General features: G+C 36.9%; 1 protein-coding gene and 1 long non-coding RNA gene across 2 annotated transcripts in view; one reads left to right on the top strand and one right to left on the bottom strand.

The window, feature by feature from the left end:
- LOC137078617 (uncharacterized) overlaps window positions 1–24,279 on the bottom strand; it is a 52,520-nt gene that overhangs the window by 15,359 nt on the left and 12,882 nt on the right. Inside the window, exon 4 of the long non-coding RNA XR_010905319.1 lies at window positions 17,924–18,107. This is a non-coding gene — a long non-coding RNA (uncharacterized lncRNA). The remainder of the gene's footprint in view (window positions 1–17,923; window positions 18,108–24,279) is intronic.
- On the top strand, window positions 5,139–15,629 carry rnd1b (Rho family GTPase 1b). The gene is made up of 5 exons (XM_067446088.1): window positions 5,139–5,391; window positions 5,707–5,794; window positions 11,926–12,035; window positions 12,387–12,521; window positions 13,069–15,629. Exons 1-5 carry the CDS (start codon window positions 5,272–5,274, stop codon window positions 13,312–13,314), a joined length of 699 nt encoding a protein of 232 aa, XP_067302189.1. The 5' UTR covers window positions 5,139–5,271; the 3' UTR covers window positions 13,315–15,629.

Genomic DNA, 24,279 nt, shown 5'->3' with positions numbered 1-24,279 from the left:
CTTTACCCAAAGGCTCCACTTCTTGGAATCTTCTCTCACAATGACATTATATATGGACCTGTTATGAACAGCAACAGAGACTTTAATAACGGTTAATAACATCCTTATTCTGGAGAAATGTTATATACAAAACTAAATATCTGAAAGTGAAACCTAAGTTTTGTGCATTTTACAATGAGTTTTTCCCTACACAAATGCCCGAAAAAGCATAGAAAGTAAAATTGCAATAATAGAATAGAAGAAGAATATGACTTGAAAAGTAAACCCTATCTTCTTCTGTCCTTTTCTATAATGCATTTTTTGCACCTGATACTGTATTGTAATGTTTATCGTAGTTTGTACATTACGTTGTTCAATAAAAAAATAATAAAAAGGAAAAACTATTCAAACATTGCTGATCTGTGTAAATGCTATAAAACTGTCTTTCAGTTATTTCTACTATATTCTAAAATTTTTCTAATATTTCACTGTAAACCCTTATGCTCATAATAATGAATTGGTTATAGGGTAAACATCAATCAACTTAACTTTTTTAAGTGTATAGAACTTTCTTTTTCTTTTGAGTTCACAAAACTGACACATATTAAGTAATTTGAATTCTTTCATTGTTTTATGAATGTGTTTCTTATAATTTAGACAAAATTATATTTAACTAACACTGGGCTGGAATTTCTTTCCAGCATGCTTTGACACTCAAAAGGAAGAGTAGCTTAAATGCTAAAATTATAAAAGTTTCTGTTGTTTTTTTTGTTGTTTTTTTTTGTTTTTTGTAGGGGTCCCCCCCTTTTTTTTGTAGGGGTGGGGGGGTTGGTGGGGTGTGTGTGTGTGGGGGGGGATAAACCATCATGGTGACGAGTGGAGCATCAGCTTGGTTTGAGAACAGATATATGTTAAATGTTCTATATTGCCAAACACATTAAGCAATTGCTATGGTATGCTGATGCTATCCAAGTTTATTGAATTAGCTAGTTATATTTAGTCAAGTGTCCACTACTAAATATATATATAAGTTATTATAGCCTACATTAACATTTTAAATTAAATGTAGGACTTCGCTTAATTAAAAATTTCAAGTGACGAACAATTAAAATAAACAAAATAAACATTTGCCAGTTCTTTTTACTTTAACTTTTCATTTCTTAATTTTAAAGTGTTGATGTAACTGATTGTCTCAAAACAAAATTCTGTTTATTGAACTGAGCCTTAAAAATTATTTATGTTTATGTGTAAGCTTATTTTAGCCATTCTATTCATTCTAAATATGTAAAAACTAGATTTAAAAACTACATTTATGTTTAAAGTCACAATAGGTAAGATTTTTGGATTAAAACAACTAGAACAATGTTATATATTTTCTTGATTTGTGTACTTGTCTTACATTATCCCAAATGTTTCCAAGAATGTTTAAAAGATTAGTTCACCCAAAAATTTAAATTCTGTCATGAATTACTCACCCTCATGTCGTTCGACACCCATAAGACAGATGAAGAGTTCATCTTCAGAACACAAATTAAGATATTAAATCTGATGAACGCCTCAGAAACGCCTCTATTGACACCAATGTAATTTCTTCTCTCAAGACACATAAAGACAATAAAGACAACTAAATAACAATTTGTGATGGGCTGATTTTAAAATACAGTTTCCTGAAGCCTCAAAGCATTATGAATCAGTGTATCAATTCATGATTCGGATCGCTAAAGTCACATGATTTCAGCAGTTTGATAAGGGATCCGAAACATGAATCAATACACTGATTCATAATGCTTTGAGGCTTCAGGAAGCTTCATAAAATGATTGTAGAGCAGCTGGAATGAAATGGAGTTTTTAACGACGTCTTTAGTGTCTTTTATGGGTCTTGAGAGAGGAAATTACATGGTGTCAATGAAGGCCTTTCTGAGTCATCGGATCATTTTCAACAAAAATATCTTCATTTGTGTCCTGAAGATGAACGGAGGTCTTACGGGTGTCGAACGACACGAGAGACAACTACAAAAAGCATTTTTTTTTTTATTATTAAAAATCTATTTTAACCAGGACGCAATTTAATTCACAGAAATTAAATTTGGCCAAATAAAAATTTAGATGTGATCAGTCACTAGAAAATTGTCAATTGGGTTCTGATTTTTTTTGATTGTTTGATTCTGATTGTTTAAATCTTGTTTTCTTGATTTACTGCGAGTACCATGTTTTACCATGCCTAATATTGACCTAGCTTACTGCAGCGTGCAACAAGTGTCTCAAAGTAGCTGCAGAGCGAAAGCACAGATCAGCGTTATAACATAACTTATGTTATATTATAAAGTTATGTTATAATGCTATAAAATGGTCGTCTGTGAAATAATAAAAGCTCTGCAAAATCAGGAGTCATCAAGTTACACCTTTTTTAAAATAAGCGTCCTAGGGCGGCAAAAACAAATACATATTGTGCCTTTAATATCTTATGTAGAGTATTTACGGTATAGATGCTTGTTACTGCAGCAAATTGCATTTCGAGACTTCTGTACAGCCTACTCTATGAATGAGCTAGATTTACAGTTCAAAGTATGTCAGGCTTGTTTGTAATTGTGTTTACAGGCACCGTGAAGCAGACACACCATACCTCCACATTTTCCTGCACTACTGAGTGGGTCACCCTGGCACAGGAACTCATTAACACATGCTAATTAGCTGCCTGCTGGGCCTCTGTCTGCTGCAAGTGGGCGGTTGTGGGTCAGGGGGTGCTGTTAGAGTCTCTTTCTCTTTCTCTCTCAGTTGGTGTTCTAGTAGCAAGAAGAGCTGATTACAGCTGTGGCTTGATATGCTCTCAGTATCACGTTCCCTGTCATCAGAGCATAACAGCTCCAAGAAAGATTTGGCTAATGAGAGAGCTGGAGAAAAGCCGATGGAGGTTTGAGGTGGTCCGGATCGTCTGACCGGCACGTAAAGTTCGACAGAGAACAATTTCACTTATCCTCTTGACCTCATCGCAGTATTCAGATCCACGCATGCCCCACAAATGGGCTTTGCCATTTCCATATGCTACATGCTTCATTTCTGTATGCTCCATTTCCCTCCTGAGAGGCTGACACTGAAAATGCTTTCTTTTTATCTGCAAATGACACAGCCATCTGTCACACATGAGGGTTTATCTTTATCTCTGGCGCTGTCAACAAATGTCCATCAAGTTACATGCATAAAACGACACAAAAACCGTTACATCTAAACATCAGATGTATACCTCCCGGCCTTATTGTCATGGCACCGCTGAAAGAATGTCTTAGTTAGAGTGCATGAAATACATATTTTCCCTGGAAGTAAATAAGTAAATAAAAAAAGAAATGTATAAATATAACAAATGAATTGTTAAATCTGTGGAGTTTTGTCAATCGGTCTAAAAACTTTTCATAACACATCTTTCCTTTCAAGACGAGATAAGTTTCCCAAAAGAGTGGGCTGTTGGAAATATGTTTCTGTTTCATCTCAGAAGGAAATTAGAGGATTCACAGATCATAAAGGTTAGAGAGGAGGAAGGAAGAGAATGTGTGAACAGTCATTGTCCTCATGTACGTGGCTATTGATGCTGAATGAAAACAATTTAATTAATTCATTTAGACACAAAGAAATAGTCAGAATATGCAGGGAATCTGGTAAAACTGGGAACGGGCCTAATATACTTTGCATGTCTAAAAACACAGACTATATAAATAAGAAGTATGGGGACCCCAAGCATATAAGCACAAACTATTCTGACCTGGTAAGCACATTTTTATGTTCCATGAATTTATATCAATTATATAAAACATCTGATTTAATCCTATGTGTAATTTATTCAACCCACTAAAGGCTCTTCATATCTTTCATTAGTTTAAGTAAGATGAGATAAAAGTTTACAAAATAATATACAGTTGGTGTACTGTTTCTGGACCAAGTGGATATCATAGATGACAGTACATGTTAAAATCTTAACATATATATGTAGTTATGTTGCATATGTTAAATATCTAAATATATTTAATGTATTTATGTGGGGATTCTCCATACACATACTGTTTTTATACTATATCATCTATCCCCTTACACTAACCTTACCCCTAAACAATCACACAAAACTTTCTGCATTTTTCCATTTTCAAAAAAATTATAATTCTGTATGATTTTTAGTCTTGTTTCCTCATTTGGACCTCAAATAAGAGTCCCCATGAGTCAGTGTGTATTCAGGATGAAGGCCCCACCAGGATAGGAAAACATACACACTCACACAATATTTTGTCTTACATTATTATGTTCAATAGATGCCATGTGACCGTGAACCTCCGAGGTTAAATAGAGGTAGGAACCCAACTGCAACCTTCTGACACCTCCTTACTCTATCTCCTACAGCAGATTGTGTTGTGACACACTGGGCTGTTGATTATTCAGCTCCACCTGCTTTCCTGCGCTTTGTGCCCTGCTGTTACAGCAGGGGAATTCTTCTCTCATACATACTTCATGTGGTCTCCACCCCTGCTGCAGATACTACAAGCCTCATCCATGATATCTCTAAATGGTTCAGTATTGAATGGCATTATAATAAAGGTACAATGGCTTCCTGTCAAAATTAAAACAAAATATAATTCCATCTCAAATTTTTATCCTGAAAGTTGTTTGTAGTTGGTATGACTGTAAGGACAAAAACAGAGACAATGATAAATCTTACTGCAGATGCAGGCATGTGCTCTGAAAATACTGGCAATACTGCTCTGAAACCATTCAATGGTGTGAAATATAGACCATCTAATGCCAGTTTGAAGAATAATTGAATTTGCAAGTAGGGGATGGGAGATAAGTGTTTGCTTAAGGTCTATTCCCCTCAGTCTGCTGTCTCAGAGGTGTTTAACATACAAATATAACCTTAAAAGTGTCAGAGCCCCTGTGCTTGGTGTCTATCAGACCACTTTAACCTTCTGAGACTCCCAGAGGGCTGAAATTTGGAACTGCCCCATCAGGCCAATAAACTTTTGGCCTCACGCCCGTCATGATTCAAACTACTGTGTGTTACGTTACGTTTCTGTACACGTTACGTTTCCAGACGGAGGAAAGAATGTGAGACGTCATGAGCATCGTGTAAGGTGATTGGCTGTTGCGCGGCACATATAAGCCCACAGTCTACAGTTCAATCACTTTCGGCTGCAGGCAATTCACAGTGTTGTGTTTAATCGTTACAGAAACCGTTGTGGACTCGCGCATCCTCGTGTCGGTCTGTTTTAGGCGTTTTTGTTTATTTTATTCGGTTGAAAATATAGTAAAACCATGAAAGAGAGAAGAAACGCACAGCCACTGGTTGTCAGATGTAAACTCGTGTTGGTGGGGGATGTTCAATGCGGGAAAACTGCGATGTTACAGGTTTTGGCGAAGGATTGTTATCCGGAGGTCAGTAGCCCACAGCATTTTTGAAAGAAGCCAATTCGTTGTAATAATTCTGTAATCGTATTATTAATGGTTTTGTCATGTCTAGAATAACTGTTTTTATTTTCTCTCATGCATGTTAAAAATAGTTTCATTGTGCTTTAGTTACCAAGTCCATAGGATTTTACTGGCATAACAAAATAATGCAAACATGAAATCGTTTTACGTAGAGGCAAGGAACAATATGTAAAGATGTACCCTGGTTTCTTTTTAAGCATAACTTGCATGCAGCACCACATGCATGTTCATCAGTTTTAATATGTTGCATCTCTTCCTCAGACGTATGTGCCAACAGTATTTGAGAACTACACAGCCTGTCTGGAGCTTGATGACCAACGTGTTGAATTGAGTTTATGGGACACGTCTGGTAAGATTAAACGGATGATTCCGTGACTAAATATTAAAACGGATATAATTTGACATTTTCTTTTGGGCATGTTATGTAACTTGGACGACATCATAATGTAGCTGAGTCTCGACATAATATGAAATGTCACGTGTTATGGGGGAAATAACAGTATTTGTTCTGGTAATTAAATCAAAATACATTAGTGGGATTCTAGATATATATATATATATATATATATATATATATATATATATATATATATATATATATATATATATATATATATGCGCTAACGTGATGTCAAAATTGGAAGTGTAATTTTGCCCACTTTTTATAGTAAATTAGGCTAAAAATAATTGAGACATTGTTTTTAATATCATAATAATGTTGCATCTAGTTAATAAAAAGCTGCATCAGATATTTGCTGCATTTTTGCTTTAGTGTTCTCAGCATTGTTTGACAATATATTGATAGTCTGTAGTCACAGAACTGCTACATTCCTTAGTTATAACAAATTGTAGCTGTTTTATATTCTGCTCAAGGAAACTGTCTGGCTTGTTTTAATCTGTGTTGGGCCAATTCAGTCATGCTGATTACTAAACTAGACCTGATTTGAATATGAAATGTATGCTAATGCTGAAGCAGGAAAATGTAGAATAATTGTAACAGATGCTCAGTTTGCAATAGAACCCCATATAGAAACAATTTTCTACAAAGCATAATTATGTGAAATTAAAAGAGTGTCCAGTGGGACACCATTGTTTTAACGTGGTGTGAAAAATGAGCACAGACGCTGTGATCAGAACTTCTGTCTTTTCCAAAAGTAGTAATTACAGACTATTCTGCTTGTGGATATTAAATATCATTCAGGGATTTGATATTTGAATTTGAAAATCCAGTGATTATTTCATCCTCAAAAGTACCATGTTAATGTGATTTTGTTTCCAAACTGACTGTTGATAAACCCCTGTGTGCCCTTAATTCCGGAAGTTGCGTGAAGTCAGCCTATCAGATTAGAGTTTGCCAAATCGAGAAAGCACTTTTTTTTATCCAATATGCATCACACATGAGACAGACTACTTGTCTGTCTTTTTATAAGCTTCCGTTCATAATCAGTAGTCTAACGAGGGAGTACATGGTCATTAAAGCAGCTCACATCTACCTACGGCTTCCCATTGTAGTCTATTGACCTGATTACAGTGTCCCGTGTATGTCTACTACTCACTGCTCATTTCTGAATCCCTAGTAAATGACAGACATGATGATCTCATGTTTTATTGGATGTGTGCTAAACATACGCCAACAGAAGCATAATTAGCACCCAGTAACGTCTGGCTGTCCGCTGACTGTCAAGTGTGGCTGATAGGACTAGGTTTCTATCATGTGTTTGTAGTTGTGTTGGAGATTGACAGACGGTGAGTGAGGGAGAGGGAAAGCAAGGATTGAGGTTTTATGTACAGATTGCTGAATGAAATATGTGCTGATAACATGCCCCAGCCTTTTGCTCATGCTTTTTGATCTGATTTAGTCTGCTTGGAGACAAGCCAGCTGAGACAGAGTACTGTTTAAAGGGGATGAGTCTGGGTTTGAATGAGGATGAGAGGGCAAACCAGAGTTTTATCCAGTTTTTAGCTGTTAATCGTGGCTGGTGTTGTAGAATTCCATAAAGTTAAATTGATATTCCCAGTCAAGTCATTCCACACTCAGATATAAAACTGAATTGGTTGCATCAATAAGTTCAGCAACAACAAAAAAAGAAAAATAAATTAATAATTTGACTGTAATTTTGGAAGTCTCCCACAATACTGCACTGATATTCTCACACCAATAAGGCAAAATATACTGTAGCATCAGGGGAACATGATTTCTATACTGCATTTCTGATTAAAAAACAATGCATAATTTTATAGAAGTATGTTGTGTATACATTGCGGTTCAAAAGTTTGGATTCCGTAAGATTGTTTAATGTTTTTGAAAGAAGTTCCTTATGCTCAACAAGGCTGCATATATTTGTTCAAAAAATACAGTAAAAACAGAATAACATTTTCTGTTAATATTTTTTAAAATGTATTTTATTCCTGTGATGGTAAAGCTGAATTTTCAGTGTCACCATGATAATTAGAAATCATTTTATATGCCGATTTAGTGTTCAAGAAACATTTCTGAGTATTATCAATGTTGTAAACATTGTGCTTAACATTTTTGTAGATAATGTGAATCTTTTCAGGATTCTTTGATTGATTATGAAGTTGAAAAGAACAACATTTACTTACCAACCCCAAACTTTTTAATGGTAATATGTGTTTATTCATACATATTCATACTGCTAGCTAAATTATGTCCCATTACCTTTAGTGCACATTAAAAAAGGTTTCATTTCTGATGTAGTTTTGTATGTACCAAACTGGTGCCAAAGTCGTAACCTACAGTAATTAGTTCATTGCCATTTTTCAGATCACTTTGAATTTAATGACATAATGATGAACGTTTTACAGTGTCGGTTTTGATTTGAGTGTCGTTTATGGTTATATCCTGTGTGCTATTTATATCTGCTCAATGTGAATGAGGCTTCTTATTAGTCTTTTCCTCATTGATCGCACTGACCTCATCATTGGGTTTCGAACTGCTTTCTTTGAGGCCCAGAAAGGATTTACAGGTGAAAATCAATCCTCTCACTTAATCACGACAGCCAATTGGACCTACAGCAGGCTCTTAGAAGATGGCCGTCTGTGTTTCTAATATGGAGGCTATATTTAATTTGCATTGGGGTATTAGCAATGGATTAGGTGGCATTTGCTGTTACGCTGATGGATGTACATTTCTGTGAATATAAATTCTGCTGCTTCAGTATGGGATGACTACACAAGACCGGGTGTGTAAAAATAGTGCTCCATTAGCACATTAAAACAGCCAGTAGATTAATGTGCTCTCCAGTAGCCATTGGCAGTTGATGACAGGCACCAATGAGGAAACCCCACCAGAGCTCGGAGATGTTATTCCCTGAGGGGTCATGGCCAGCCTCGAAATGAGTGAGAGGGGGGGTTCTTTGTTGAGCTTTCATCATGTTCTGTGATGGAATCTCTGGGATCTTAAGGAAACCGGGGGTTGGGGATATGGAGAACGCTCTAGGTTTTGTTCTCATCTCTAGTGGGAAGACGGACAGGGGCTTTCACATGCTTCTAGCTCTTTTGTGAACGTTGACCTCTCTCAGCCCCCTGCTCGCATCTACACGAGTCGCAGAGTGCTGATTAATTCTCACATATTCCACTACATTGAACTTTATTCTTAGTCAGCTTTTTGATTCTGTTATAATACTGTTGCAACTACACATCAGATAATAATGATTTGCAGATCAGTAACCAGTCAGATTCAGTTTATTAAGTTCAAATTCAGACTTATTCATCTGACTGAGTCTTTTTAAAAAATTTCATAATTTGTTCTTGAATTAGACACATTATGTATTGTTTCGCATTATTTTTGCAGCCAGTCCTTCTTATCATTCAATACAGACAGCAATCTCATTCACTTATGTCAAATGATATATTTTGCTGTAGATTCAGGGTATAGAAGAAGGAAACAAAGGCATTTTCTTTTCATTACATGATCTTTTTTTACACTGGAAGGATATCATCTTTCCATAGTAAATGGCATTAAGCAATAATAATTGACAGTATCTGTTATCACAATCTCATTGAGATTGTCAGAGAATGCTTAGTCATGAGGGATGAGAAATGTCTGCTCCTAAACATGACTCCTTTAATGAGTGAATCATACCCAAGATCATATTTTCAAGTGACATTTTTACAATCCAAACTGTGACGTCAAGCACACTCGGGCGCGCACCAAAACCTTCCTTTTTTTCATTGTTTCAGAACGTTTGATGCAACTTGACAGTTACATTCATAGTTCAGAGTCATTGCTGAAATACTGCTATAATAGTTTTTCAAAGAGTGAAAGGGATCAGCAGATGGAATGCACTGCGGCTCTCGTCTGTGCAGCACACAAAAGCAGCCCACTCCACCTCCATCTGTTCTCTTCACAAGACTCTTCTTGCGCCTAAGGAAAAGGCCATCTCATATCAAACACATGCACACGTTGGCCCACTTTTCATCTAAGCTAGTTTGCTCTAGGCATGGCATCACAACAAAAAGCAAACATTTAGTGTGATTGTAGCAACTCTGCTCTTTTTTTTTTCTTTCTTGTTGTATGCTTCACCAACCCTCCGTCTGGTAATACACAGGCAGAATAAAATCCTCAACTTGTTTAGCCAGGGAACATGTGGCCCATGGTTGAAAGAGAGGAGAAACGGTGTTTACCATTGAGCATCCTTGCACACACGGTGCAGTTCTGTGATCCAAGACTGCAGGTGGTACTGGATTCATGTTCAGAAGTTCTCCTGCCAACAGTATAAGCATCACAATGTGCTTTTCAGATTTCAAACAATGATTTGAGTGAGTTTTGGTAAACTCGCCATGTGGAGGTCTTTGTCTCTGACTGCTGGGATGTGCCATTTTGTCAAGTTTAATTGAAATTGCTTCTGGTCCCATGGTGTACATCTCCATCGATCGCTGCATTAAGATCAGTAGCAATTGAATGCAGCCGCACGCCCGGGTTTGTGTGACCGTGACATCCCGGTAAGAGAGAAAAGAGGCTGTGATCTGTGCTTCAGAGTGAAGATATGTCTGCAGCAAATGCATTCCTGCTTTCTCTTGCAAAAAAACAAGTGGCTATACTTAAAATTCATTTTATGAAATATACTTAAAGTTTAAATATATTTAAGTATGTAGTAAGTATACTTATATCAATGTACTGGTAAACTTGTGTTCCATTTCAAAACTGCTTAGGACTAAATTGGCCCAATGTTTAGTATAAAAACATTTGTTTAAGTAAATTATAAGTGTAACGGTAAACTAGTTAACAATGTTTCTCATTTGTACTGCATCTGTACTTATAAGTATACTAGTAGTTTACTGTTTTAATACTTGTAGTACTTTTTTGTTTTGTTTATGAAAGTACACTCTGAAGTGCACTTTTTAGACTACTAGTTTAGTAGTTTTATACAGCAAGTATACAGTTTTACAGTTTACTATTTATATTATTTTTAAATTAAGTATACTACAATGTTCCCATTTAGGCATTATTTTTATATCAGATTTAGTTTCCATTGTATGCGTACATATTTTTTTCCATCAACACTTGAATCTGGGTAAGTTTCAATTAAAAAAAGCAACATTTTAAACAAAAAGCTGAGAAACGGCCATTTTTGTCAAAGACTGCGTTACAATGATCAAATGTGAGGTTCAGAAGGAGATGGATGCAAAATTCATCCAGAAAAGGAGATTCTGCATTAGTGAGGTGTATAAAAGACTGTTTACACCACCCCAGCAGCTTCTCCGTACCAAGTGGGTGGGCACTGCTCTGTATCAAATGATTGATAGGCAGTTAAGGGATGCCTTTAGGAAGACGACGCTCTGCAGATGGTTGACTCCAAGGCTGTTGCTGTGGAAACAGGGGGACTAGTCTGGAGGTATTGGGGGGGGAGGCACAGGGGGTGGGTGGCTTACTTAAGAATTCTGAGCAAGAGCGGGAGGAAGTGCCTACCCCAGCCCCATCGCTCCAGTTGCATAATCTACTGGAAAAAAGAAATTGAGGGAGAGAGTGAGACTCATAGATCAATGAGGATTTAGAGCTCAATTGTCATTTTCGTCTCCTTTAAAATGCCAATATGGCAAGCAGTAAAAGGGAGAGGGCTTTAATAGGATGTATGCTGAGCCGACTGGAAATGAAGTGATGACCAGGGGAGCTCTGCCTCAGGCTTTTGTCTGCTTCTGTCTGCAGATATAAACAGCACATTCACAGACAATCAGCCATGTATGTACTGGTGGAAAATATTTAGAATATGCTGACTTTACCAAGGCCACACACACTGAAAAAAAAACACCCAATCATCTGCTTTACTCAGAATTACATCGAATTACAAAAGTTGTGTTGTGAAAGCACATTAATGTTCTTTCATCTATCTTGGGCTTTATTACAACAAATTGTCAAGGCCAACAGAAAGAACATTTTGTTAAAAATAATTGTAATAGTTGCATGTATTGAATGAAGATTTTAGCTGTCTCTTTAGTAATTTCTCAATCTTGTTTCAGGATCTCCATATTACGATAATGTGAGACCCCTCTGCTACAGTGACTCCGATGCCGTGCTTCTCTGTTTTGACATCAGTCGCCCAGATATCTTTGACAGTGGACTTAAGAAGGTAAGTAGATGTTTCTAATAATATTCAAACACCACTGAGCATAATGATCAAGAAATTGAGCTTTCTTCCCTGTAAAACATTTTGTCAGGTAACTGGAAGCATCTTTAAAGTCAGTCAGTTTAATTTAAAGTTCTTTATGAATGAGTCATTTGTTTTTGCTTTTTTACTGTACTACAGCATTTTTGGGCTGCAATATTTAGCACGCTATACTTGCCAGAAGTGCTTGGCACTTAGGAATCAAGATTATAACTGTCATTATGCAACCTTAGTTATACATAACAATGTGTTTGCTCTGTAAGATGAATCGGTTCTTACAAAACAATTAATTTATATATTTCTGTCTCTTTGCAGTGGAGGGCTGAGATCCTCGACTTCTGCCCCAGTACTCGTATTCTCCTTGTTGGTTGCAAGACAGACCTTCGGACGGATGTCTGCACGCTGATGGAACTGTCCAATCAGAAACAAACACCCATCACTCATGAGCAGGTACAACCACACATTTTTTCTTTCCACTGTTGCACTGAATAAATATTTCACAATATTAGTTTTTCTGTATGTTTGAACATTAAATTGACTCCACACTTTTGAACCGTATTGTGTATGTCTATACCGTAAAAAGTATTCTTATTATCATTTAAAAATACACCATCAGCTTGGTAAATATTTTCTAGGTAATATTTAATAATTTGCTTTGGAGTTAGTGCAGTGACAGTTCACCATGCCATTTCAGAAATAACGTTTACTTTACAATATCGTGTTTAATATTTATGTATGTTAATACAATGTTTATCTTAATATAAATGGGTACATGAAAACATAGCTGCCCTGTATAATTTAGGAAGGGGATTGTCATTAATCACTGTTTTAAATCTTTAAATCAGACACTTATTTTACTTGGGACACTGTTTTAAAAGGAAACTGCATATATAGAGACAACTCTCAAATCTTTGGAATCCATAACCTATATCCTTGGCTTCTATTAAGAGCCCATAGCGTTCTGAGCATTCTTTTTGTGAATATCCTCCAATCACAGGGCTCTGCCATGGCCAAACAGTTGGGTGCCGAGGCTTATCTGGAGTGTTCAGCCTTCACCTCTGAGAAAAGCATCCACAGCGTGTTCCGCACAGCTGCGCTGGCTTGTATCAATAAGCTGCAGCCACTGGCCAAACCCAGCCCGACCCGCCGGCTATCCAAACGCCTGCTGCACCTGCCCAGCAAGTCTGAGCTCCTATCCTCCACCTTCAAGAAGGAGAAGGCCAAGAGTTGCTCAGTCATGTGAGTGAAGAACTTCACCCCCCATAACAAAAGCTACACCATTCCCTGCGCTTTGGTCTGGGGAAGGGGGGTGGGTTCCGATTTGCCACATCACTGACGTGTGGAATCCTTCCTCACCCCCCAAAAGAAACATTTCAGAACAAGTGGACACCTCGCTGTCCTCCTTGTCCTGAGCTCTTCAACAGTGCATATGTATTTTCAGTACTGTATCTTGCTTTTTCAAATGAGATTCGATCATCAGCCGTCATCTATTCACTCCTTGTTATTGAGAGATTTGCTGTTGTTGTGCCAGTTGAAGCTTGGAATGATTCAACTTCGTAAATAGGAAACAGATGTTTTAAAAGAGGTTCCAATGTAAGCTATTTGATGTATAAATACGAGATCTCTAGTGTACGATTCAAAATACATGCCTACAATATGCACTAATGACTAAATCTGAAGGAACCGATCCAAGGGAATTGTGAAGCTGGGGCTGTTGTGGAGCTGTGCACGTGCCTGGGTCATGTAGAGGAAAAGGAGGTCCGTTTGGCAGTTACGCTGCTCGAATTGGCTGCAGTGCAAGAAGCAAAAAATTGATTTTTAAAGGGGAACCGCCCATATCTGAACATTAAGATAAATAGAGGAATAGAGGGAAACTAGGGCCAAAAATATTTGCAAAAAGACTATTTATGATGCTACCAAAGTCAATTTTCCCTTATTTCCTCTATTAGAACACTGACTGATATATACACGCTTCTGTTTTTTGAGGCAATAGCTATCTGAGAGATGGGATGGGTGTGACGGGGGAATATACAGTGATTATCTGTATCTTAACATCTCCTACTGCTCTAGTGTAGGCAACCATGAATTTGTGAAGCGATCCCTGTGCTAGTTCTGTGAGGACTCGATCGAATTTGGCACGATTAATCATTTTCGTTCTTGAAATGACATCAAGAGAGATGTCGTAGCACTATGTTGATGTTTTTAGAAACCAACAGATTCTAAATGTATGCAAGAAGGTTGTAAATGGCCTGGTTTGAGATCATTAAGGTCAGACCAGCTTGGGTTTAGTTTATCATGCATCTTATGTAGCAATCTCCCATTTCATTGCCTCCATGCTCATTTGCAGCACTAGCAGCAGAAATATTTGTGGATAAAATCGTCCAACGTGTTTCTAAACTTGATTATCAATGGGGGAAAAATAAGTGTTTTCTTGTGCAAGTGCTAAAGTCAGCTTTCCACCACAAAGCAATAATTATGGTTCAAGTGCTTATAATTCAAAGTGTGTACAGTGGCAATAACTACAACAAAAAAGCTATTATAAATTCATGCTACTGCTTTGTGGACATGCATATATTCATGTGGATATATATCAGTGCTGCTGTAAAAACAAGACAATATATATCGCAACCCTGTTAAAGTAATTAGGTGAAAATATGACAATTGGAGTGCAACGTTTTTTTTTTCCTTTTCAACCAAATAGGAATATTAATGTTCTGTTCATGAGCATAAGAGAGGTTAATGCATGGGGAGCAGATGGACTGGAAGGAGATTCAGACTGGACATTTTAATATATGGATCAGCTGACCTGATAAGGGCTTTGATGTTTGTGAATCTGCAAGGCCAAACTGGAAATGGAAACGGACTTTTGGAATAAAACTGAACAGGCTGGTCCTGTTTAATGAAAGATATTTTTCCATTTTTAACTATTGTTCAAATAGTTGTTTTTGCTTTATTTCTTTACACTTGAAATCAGTATTTTTCTCTTTTTTTCAATCATCAGTGGCGGAAGAGAAGATGCTGTTTACAAGCTCCGCCACTGTGATCGCACACCAAATTCCTTTTTGCATTGTCTAGTGACTGTAAATAAAATAAAAATGAATTTTGGGTGCTAGGGAGTATGAACCGCGTGTAAAAATGTCACGTGGCTGGTCAGACATTGTAGCTGCCGAATAATTTGTTTGTGAAGTTCTGGGTCATGAGCATCCCAGATGAAGGTGGACTTTCAGTCATTATGCTGCCATTGCACACTGTTTGGTACGAATACACTACAAGCATGTCCTCTAGTTCTTCGGTTGTACATATCCTGTTTTGTAATCTTTGTAAGACATCTAAAAGAATGTCACGAGATTAAATATTTGTTCATGTTGTGGATTGACAAAGATGTGCTTGATGTTAAACTGCTTAGTCCTATTTATTTGGATTCATTATTTGAGGCAGGCAACTATTTTGTTCTGTGTTCTACACACCGTTTTATTTCAGAATGTTATTTTTGAAGTGTCTTCTCCCTTTGTCTGTCCGGTAATAAAGCTTGCCTTTGTGTGGCTCATATGACCTTGAGTATTGAGTATTCAGTTTTTTTTGGTCTCTAAACTGCAAACTAAGGAAATTCATAAAAAAATATGAATGTATAAACTAGGGATGGGACGATACACTTAAACTCACGATACGATGCACCTCGATATGCCAGGGTTACGATACGATACGTCACGATACGATATCAAATTTTATTTTTATTTTTTTCAAATCTGTGATTTTTTTTTACCACCAAAGTAATGTACTAAAACAAAAGGTAGGATTTTTCTCTTTTTTTGCATTTTGGTTCTATGTTGTTTTAAAAAAAAGAAGAATTTTTAGAAGTCCGCGACCACATCTTAAACAGGGGTGCCAATAATTGTGGAGGGCACTGTAGGGCTGTCAATCGATTAAAATATTGAATCACAATTAACTGCATGATTGTCATGAGTTAACTCGATTTTAAATCGCACCTTTTTAGCAATTGTAAATGTATCTTAAATTAAGTTTAAATTACGTTTTTAATACTCTAATCAACATAGGTATGGGCAAATATGCATGCTTTATGCAAATGTACATTTATTATTAGTGAAACCATACTTATTCAATAATAATCAATACAGCATGAAGACTAGACATATCAAAGGTCATAGATATGTTTATCTAAGAAATTGTTCATGTCTCTTAAGCCTAAACTTAAAAATAATGAGTAAGTAACTGTTAGTGATTTCTCTCATTTTAAGAATATAAAGGGAATTTTTACACTGGCAGTTTAATTCAGAGAAGGGCAAAGTTCGTATGAAAAATTGTTAATGTGCACCAGTGAGCGAACCAGAACCACACCATACCTGGAGGAGGTCCATATTACACGAGTAGGAATATAGTGTGGCCCCTTTAAGAGATCCGCATTTCCTGTTGAACTGCCGGTATTTTGCGTGTGCGCGCCGAACTGGGCCGCGATTCACGTGGACAGTGTGAAGAACACGGACTCGGGAGCGCGCTTGTTGAGGAAAGTAACCTGTGCATTCGTTTTTGCCGATTGTAATGTATTTAGTTCAATAAAACACGTGTACTGTAAGCGGGGTGATGGTGTTAATGATTTACCTCAGACATGAGCGAGAGTGAGCTGCAGTGCATCGCGCTCAGACTGCAGAGAATGTGCTCAGTGAAAACGCCCTTTTCTTTCTGGAGTCTAATAAAAGTTAAACAGAAAATATGGTAGTTTATGTAGGCAATAACTGCATTTTTGGTTTAGAATATTAATGCTAATGTCAACCCTTTTCTTTCCCTATTAATGTTTGCTGCTGCACCCCACCCTCATTCTACGCAAATCATGCAGCAGTGCCATCTATCTTTATTTCGCGATACATTTTTTTCGACCTCGATGCGTTTCGTCACGTTTTGTATCGCGATATTTTGTCAAACGATATTTCGTCCCATCCCTAGTATAAACCCATATTTTATATATATATTTATGCACACACAAACACCCTAGTGACTGAGTTTGGTTGCACATGTTAAAATGCACCTCATGGATTTATGAAAATGGTGTTTATTTGACTAAGAAATGCATGCTTAAATTTCTGTATTATACGCCACATTCATGCTATGTCAATTACCGTAATTACAAGATGACAACGTAGAGTTCCGAGTTGAAATCATAATTGAAATCAAGTTGGAATTTCGTAATTACAGCATGGTGTGATTAAAGACATGCTCCTGGATCAAATTTTTTGTGGACAACATTCCTGTCCAACATCCCTAACATCAGAAGGAAATTATATAGGTGAATAAGACTGGTGTTGTAGTACCTAACCGTGGTTATAACCCTAAACTTGTCCCTCATATCTGATTGGTTGATTAGAATGTTGTTCCAGGATCAACAAAGATCCAAGAATATGCTGAAAGCATCTATCCACTCCTGTTCAAAAATGTTCTTGTGCTCACCAATCAAAAATATAGTTAAAACAGTAATATTATTACAAATTAAACTCTAGTCTTCAGTTTCCTTCAGTTTAATTCAGAAATCATTCAAATTTGGATCATTCAAAATTTTGTAACATTATAAATCACTTTAGTGTCACTTCAGATCAATTTAATGCATCCTTGCTGAATAAAAGCATATTAGCAGCTTATTTTGCTCTTTTAGAAATGAAATTACTTCTTAGTTTACATTTAGCAAATAGTGTGGCATTTCTATAGTCTACATAATTCCATCCATAAAATACTAGCTCTCCTTCTTTTATGGTCTGTTTGAATGCCAGGTGGCCTATTGCGTTGGCACGTTCCTCCCTTTCATCAGCCAGTGCATGACATCTCCCGCTTAACCACATATTTACCTTGATTCCTTGGATACTGAGCTGGGGTGCACATCTGTCTCAAGACACAACATCTGGGTGGGGGCGTGGGGCACAAGCTGCTGCCAGTGTCCAGAAGAGGAACACTGCCAGGGGGACATGAGGTAGAGGTGGAGACCCCGACTCAGCAGCCAACCCCAGCTTCAAATCTCAGCGAGAAACAGCTCTACAAAGACAACCGTAATCAAGTTGCTCATTTGGCGCCTGTAAAATGAGGTTATCATTATGAAACATGCTAAGCAATGTCTCTTAAGGCTTATCCAACAAAGTAGAACATTAGATTAAAGAAGTGCTTGTAGGGGCGTGTGATATTTGTTTATAGCGGAGTTATTTGCAGACATTAAGCCCCTTGACCATCTGTGAAATTACTTTTTGTGCATTGCAATGATTTAATCCAAAGTGAGGACTAGCGTGACAAAGTATGCTGAAAAAACAATTGAAATTCACTCAGAAAAGGCTAGTAAACAAATAATAATTCCTTTGTAATTCAAAAAATAATTACAAACAAACAACATTTTGAAAGTTTGAAGTTGAACAACAGAAATAGTATTTTTAATTTTTTTGTAAAACTTTCTACCGGTATCTGTCTGTTTGTTGACCTGTCTGTATGTTTTCTGTCAGAAATATCTATTTCTGTCTGTCTGTCCATCCTTCGAGTCAACGACCTTACAGGGTCACTGACCTCTTGAACACCTGCGGTGCTTTTGACCCACTCAACAGCGCTTATGAAAGCATGCTAGAATGATCTAGGTTAATGTTAAATGCCATGCAGTAGCCACATGCAGTGAAAGTACAAGGACCCGAGGGTCCAGTCTCACCTCAGCCAGCTCTAGTGTCTGCTAACACAAAATGTGCTTTCCCCAGAAATAAACAAGGCCATACTTACTCATATGCACGGAGAGGGAGTTGTAAGAATGCATACGTTGGTAGTCATAGTAAATTAGGCCAACATCTGGACAGGCACAGGGAAAGAAATTGCTCACTCAGCTATGAACAGATATGGTTCAAGGCCACAGGCACCAAGGCACAGAACCAGAGAAAATTCCAGGGTAGGAAATTGATTTGTTTTCATTTTAAAGTAGCTTAACGTTTTTCATTGTTTGCTTGTTTCATTGACATTGCACTTATAAACTACATTTATGGTTATGTAGTCATCCATAATTAGTATGCAGACTAGAAGATGAGCGAATCACTAAGATGCTTACTAAGAGATAATATTTCTGTCAAAAGTCACGTTAAATAAACAGAATATTTTCTAACAATACAATTATTAAAATTAACTTAATTATTTAAATTGATTTAATTATTTATTATTAAAAATAAAAATGTTATTAAATTAAAATATTTGTTTAATCACATTATATTGGGTAAATTTGGTCTTTAATAGTTTTTGTATGATTTTAAAAGCTGGACACTCAAGTAGTCGTAAAACAAATAGTATTTTGTAAAAAAAAAAATGCAGTTTCTATGACTAAGAAAGACAATATAACGTAGCCTGTACAATTAGAAAATGATGTGGCACCATGATGTTTTTGGTCATTAAAATTAATAATATTTTTTAAATACACTGAATATCCATTACACAGATTATATAAAAAATATGACATTTTGTATTATTTTAATTGATGGGTACAGTAAATAAGATCTAGCTCTCTGAGGTAGAACTATATTTTCAATGCTGACATTAAAAAAGTAAAAGTAATGGAACAGTACAATGTACTCTATTCAAGTGTCCTTTTTCTGTGCACAAAATAATTTGGTATTTGCATGTTTATTTCAAAGTGTATCTAAAAGAACAGTGCATTGCAATCCTAATAACCACATCACTGTTTGGGTTCTTTTCTGTGTGTGAACACGCGCCTCCTGAGGAGAGAAAGCGAGCATCGCTCTCTGATTACTGATGAGCTGTCTGCCTCTGCAGCAGACCCACAGACACTTCCCCGTTCCCCCTCTCTCTGTCTCACAGTCTCTGCCGCAGTGCAGGGCCCAGCCAGCTCATCAACACCAGTGCCTCGGTCTTACTAAAATGAGACAGGGTCAGTCAAACACTCTTTTGTGCCCTCTCAGTGTTGAGTGTGATTGATGTTTTGATAGTGGGCAGCAGTGTATGTAAATATCCTTTTTTTTTTTTTTGTGCAATAATAATGTGACATATTTGATATGGCATTTCATTTGTGATGGTCCATAAGCGTCTGTGCGCTCAGGGCAGACTAATGAAGCAGACAGAGCTGCAAGGATAACATGCCCTAGTACCAAAAATTATTCAAAACCCCACAGAGCAACTATTAGTACTATTCTGATAAAGCACTATTACTATAATTATTAATAAAATTATATGTTAGTGACTAAATTATATTTCCCATACATAAAATAAATTTCATCACAATTAATTGAGTAAAATTGCTGTAAAATTGGTTCAAAACATTTTTTTTTAAATGTATGTAATGGGGGAAATCATGCAGTAACAGGAGTTTTAGTCATTTTAATTAATTCATTAAAATTTGTTTTTAGTACACGGAATTGAATATCAGTTCAAATTATGTCAAAAATACTATGAAAAAGAAGAAGAGTAAATGCAACAGTAAAATGCACCCTGTACGAGGCAACAAAATAGCCAAGAACAACTACAATGTAACAAATTATACAACTAATATTTTTAAGCAATTTCGACTTTCAAAGATTCAACTTGACTTTTTGGATAAGTGCTTTCTGGTAACCGTTGTTGATATTTCAAAATCACCAAAACAAACACGCCCCTACCCCCAAAAGGGTCTCGGCCCTATTTTGATAGCTCCGCTCCACACATACGTAACCCAGGCAACGACTATGGCAGAATCTGTGTGTTACAAATCCAGGTTGAATATTCAATGAAAAAGTAATCCCTTCTATATCACCGTTCTCATGAACAACTCGATAGTACACGAACACGACAGTCCAACTAACGAAAATATTACAATTATGACAAGGTTAGAGTTATAGTGATCAAAAAACAAAAACAGTTCTCATGAACAACTCGATAACGTTAGTATACAAGCTCGATAGTCCACATAACGATGTATTACAATTATGACTGGATGGGTTATATAGATGAAAAGAGGAAACAAACATATTAGGAGTAAAGTATCTTACTTGTCGGACACATTTTGTGAGCTGACGCTGAAACCTTGAAACACTGAGGGATTTTAGATGCTCCATACGGTGTGGAAATGAACGGGTCTTTATCATCGCTGAAGTGAGCGACCAAAAATGGACAAACAAGCGAACATGACACACGAGCATATTCAACAAAAGCCCGCATATATTAGTTCTTTCTTGGCTAATGTCCGTCCTGTGTGATGTGTGTGTTTTGGCTGCTGATTGGCTACAATTACCTGCTGATTGGCTACAAGATTGTTTTTCCACTCTGCCCGAGTCCTTTTTCTAAAACGGTTTTGAAATAACACTTACCCCACCTTTAAGTCAGGTTAATATCATATAAGGTGAAATGGCTTGTACAGCTAATTTGATTATACTTAAAAAATATAAGGAACGTTTTTAAGCTGAACTAGTTACTATATGTAAAATAATTTATTTTTACAGTCTATAAAGCAGGATCACTGTCCACCAGGAAGCACAGTGATTATACAGAATATTAATATTTTTATGTGCATTTTTCTAATTTAAAGGAACACTCCACCGTTTTTAGAAATAGGGCTTATTCAACTTCTTTCGTACATTTAGATATGTGGGCAAATGCATTTTTGTCTCAGTGCATGCATTGTTTTAGTTTGGCAGGGTCACCGCTAGCTTAGCTCAGCATAATGAACGGAAAGCATGTCCAGAGTAAAAGTGATCCAAAAAAACAAAACATCCACCTAATTACTTCTTGAGGCAGATATTGACTTGGGACTATATTATGGGGAAGCACAGGCGAAGCACTGATACTTTAGGCGCAGAGATATCAAAGCTCTCACTGCGTATCACGATAAACTGCGTATCAGATATCACTGCGCAGTGCTTCGCCTGTGCTTCCCCATAATATAGTCCCAAACCAATATCTGCCTAGGAAATCCCCTAGTCTTAATCTGCATCACTATTTGTACTCGTTGTGAATACGCAGGCCACAAGTAATTAGGTGGGTGTTTTTGTTTTTTTGGATCACTTTTACCCGGGACATGCTAGCTGGCAACATATGATTCCATTTATTATGCTAAACTAAGCTAGCGGCGACCCTGCCAAACTAAAAAAAATGCATGCAAAATGCATTTGCCCACATATATAAATGTAGGAAAGAAGTTGAATAAGCCCTATTTCTAAAAACGGTGGCGTGTTCCTTTAATGCAACATTTTTCTTTACAAATGAATGTTATGTCAGCATAGCAATTTAAAGTTTAATTGGAAAAAAAGTTGCTTAGTGGTATAAATAGTGCAGAATATCATAAGGTCTCCAGGTTTAAAATACATTTTTGACCACTAACCAACTACAAGGCTTGATATTAGAATCTTATTTTAATTAGTGTTACATAATGTAGGTTATGATGTTCTTTTTGTTCCTTTTTCTATCCAAATACTATTTTCATAATTACCATAAATCACACGCAATGGCTCGATTTTATTCATGGAATGTTAATAAACATTATAAACAATTTTGTTTACCCAAGCAAAATGTCTCTTCTATGTTTGTGCTCCTTTAATCATCCTGCAAGCAGCTGACAGTGTCTGATCCCGTGGTCTCCCATGAGCACCCTAGTGTCCACCCACTTGCTCTCTATAGGGCAAATGCACACATGATCAATTGTTCAGCATTCCTGAAGCTCTGCCAGGCTCACTCTCTTCCGTTGTTTTGTAATAGAAGCAGCAAAATCTTCCTTGTGTTTCTAGGACACATCCAAACACTAAACGGTATGTCCTGTCCACCATCCAGTCAAGCAAGTCAAGTGTTTCTTGCCTGGATGAGTAATTGCAAATTTAGCTATTATTCTTTTCATCTGTGTGTATTTATTTGGATGATTCATACTGCTTCTCGCTTAATCGTCTAATTAAATATTGGTTCAGATTATAACAATATCTGCATGCTTGCGCTGCATAAACTGAAACAGGATATTGAACGACCCAAAGAAAAGACACACAAACATGCAACGATATACACACACTTACATTGTGCTTTTCCTTGTGCCATCACTAGGCAACAGTGCACACAAAGGCAGTGCGGTCTGATGTGCAGAATGTGACTGTTGAATGCATTGAGTGGGGCAGCCGGAGCAAAGACACAAGTCAGGTTAACGGTCCTTGTTCTCATTACCTCAGAGTGAAAGAAAAAGAACGAAATATAGGCAAGCGCTCAAGCGATGACCAACCGCGTTCTGCAAGTAAATCTGGCAAACAACAAGGAGGGGGGTAAACCGTTGTGTACTGAACACGGCCATGATGATTCATCCCTGTCAAACCCATACAACTCACCCGAATGCACAATACACTTTTTTAGTTCAAGTGCCACGATGGGATTAAATGTAAGCAATGTATGCTCTGCGATGGGGTCACCTTGTCTGGGTTTATTTTGCAACAATGTCCGGCTGACTACGTTATCCTGCATTAGAGGTTGTTCACAAAAAAAAGTTTTTGCAGTTGTGCATAACAGTTGTTCAAATAAATCAAATATCTTTGTGTTTTTTTTAAAGGCTCCCTCTACCCTGTTTTCAAACTGAAAAACTGCTTCTTGTGTAAATGGCTCCTTACAATGTACAAAACAATTGGTCTTGCAAAACAGCAACAATTTTACAGTAATATTATGCAGTGTTAAAAAAAAAAAAAACTTGCACTGCTCGGGGTACATTCAAATGTGTTTTTGCATTCATCCGTGATGCTTATCCATTCTTTTACTAGACTTTAGACAACTGTAAAGGTTACACTAATGTTTTGCTTATTTTGCAGCATCCAGCACATGACGCAGTGTTCTACAAGGTCCATAAACCACACCTTTGTGTCTCAGTTGTTGACAAGCAAGTTCAACAAATTGTGTTTGAATGGAATTATGTTTTATAAACAAAGTCCGGGAGGAACACAGTATGAGATGATGCCTATATACAATATGCTGCCAAAAGTTGAGATGCCTGCTTTTACATGTACATGAACTTTAATGACATCCCATTCTTAATCCGTAGGGTTTATTATGAAGTTGGCCCACCCTTTACAGCTATAACAGCTTCAACTCTTCTGGAACGCCTTTCCACAAGGTTTAGGAGTGTGTTTATGGAAATTTTTGACCATTCTCTTTATTTGTCAGGCACTGATGTTGGATGAGAAGGACTGGCAGTCTCTGCTCTAATTCATCCCAAAGGTGTTCTATCAGGTTGAGGTCA

This window comes from Pseudorasbora parva, chromosome 6, assembly GCF_024679245.1.
Source record: "Pseudorasbora parva isolate DD20220531a chromosome 6, ASM2467924v1, whole genome shotgun sequence".
NCBI lineage: Eukaryota > Metazoa > Chordata > Actinopteri > Cypriniformes > Gobionidae > Pseudorasbora > Pseudorasbora parva.
This window is presented reverse-complemented; position numbering and strand designations above follow the sequence as displayed.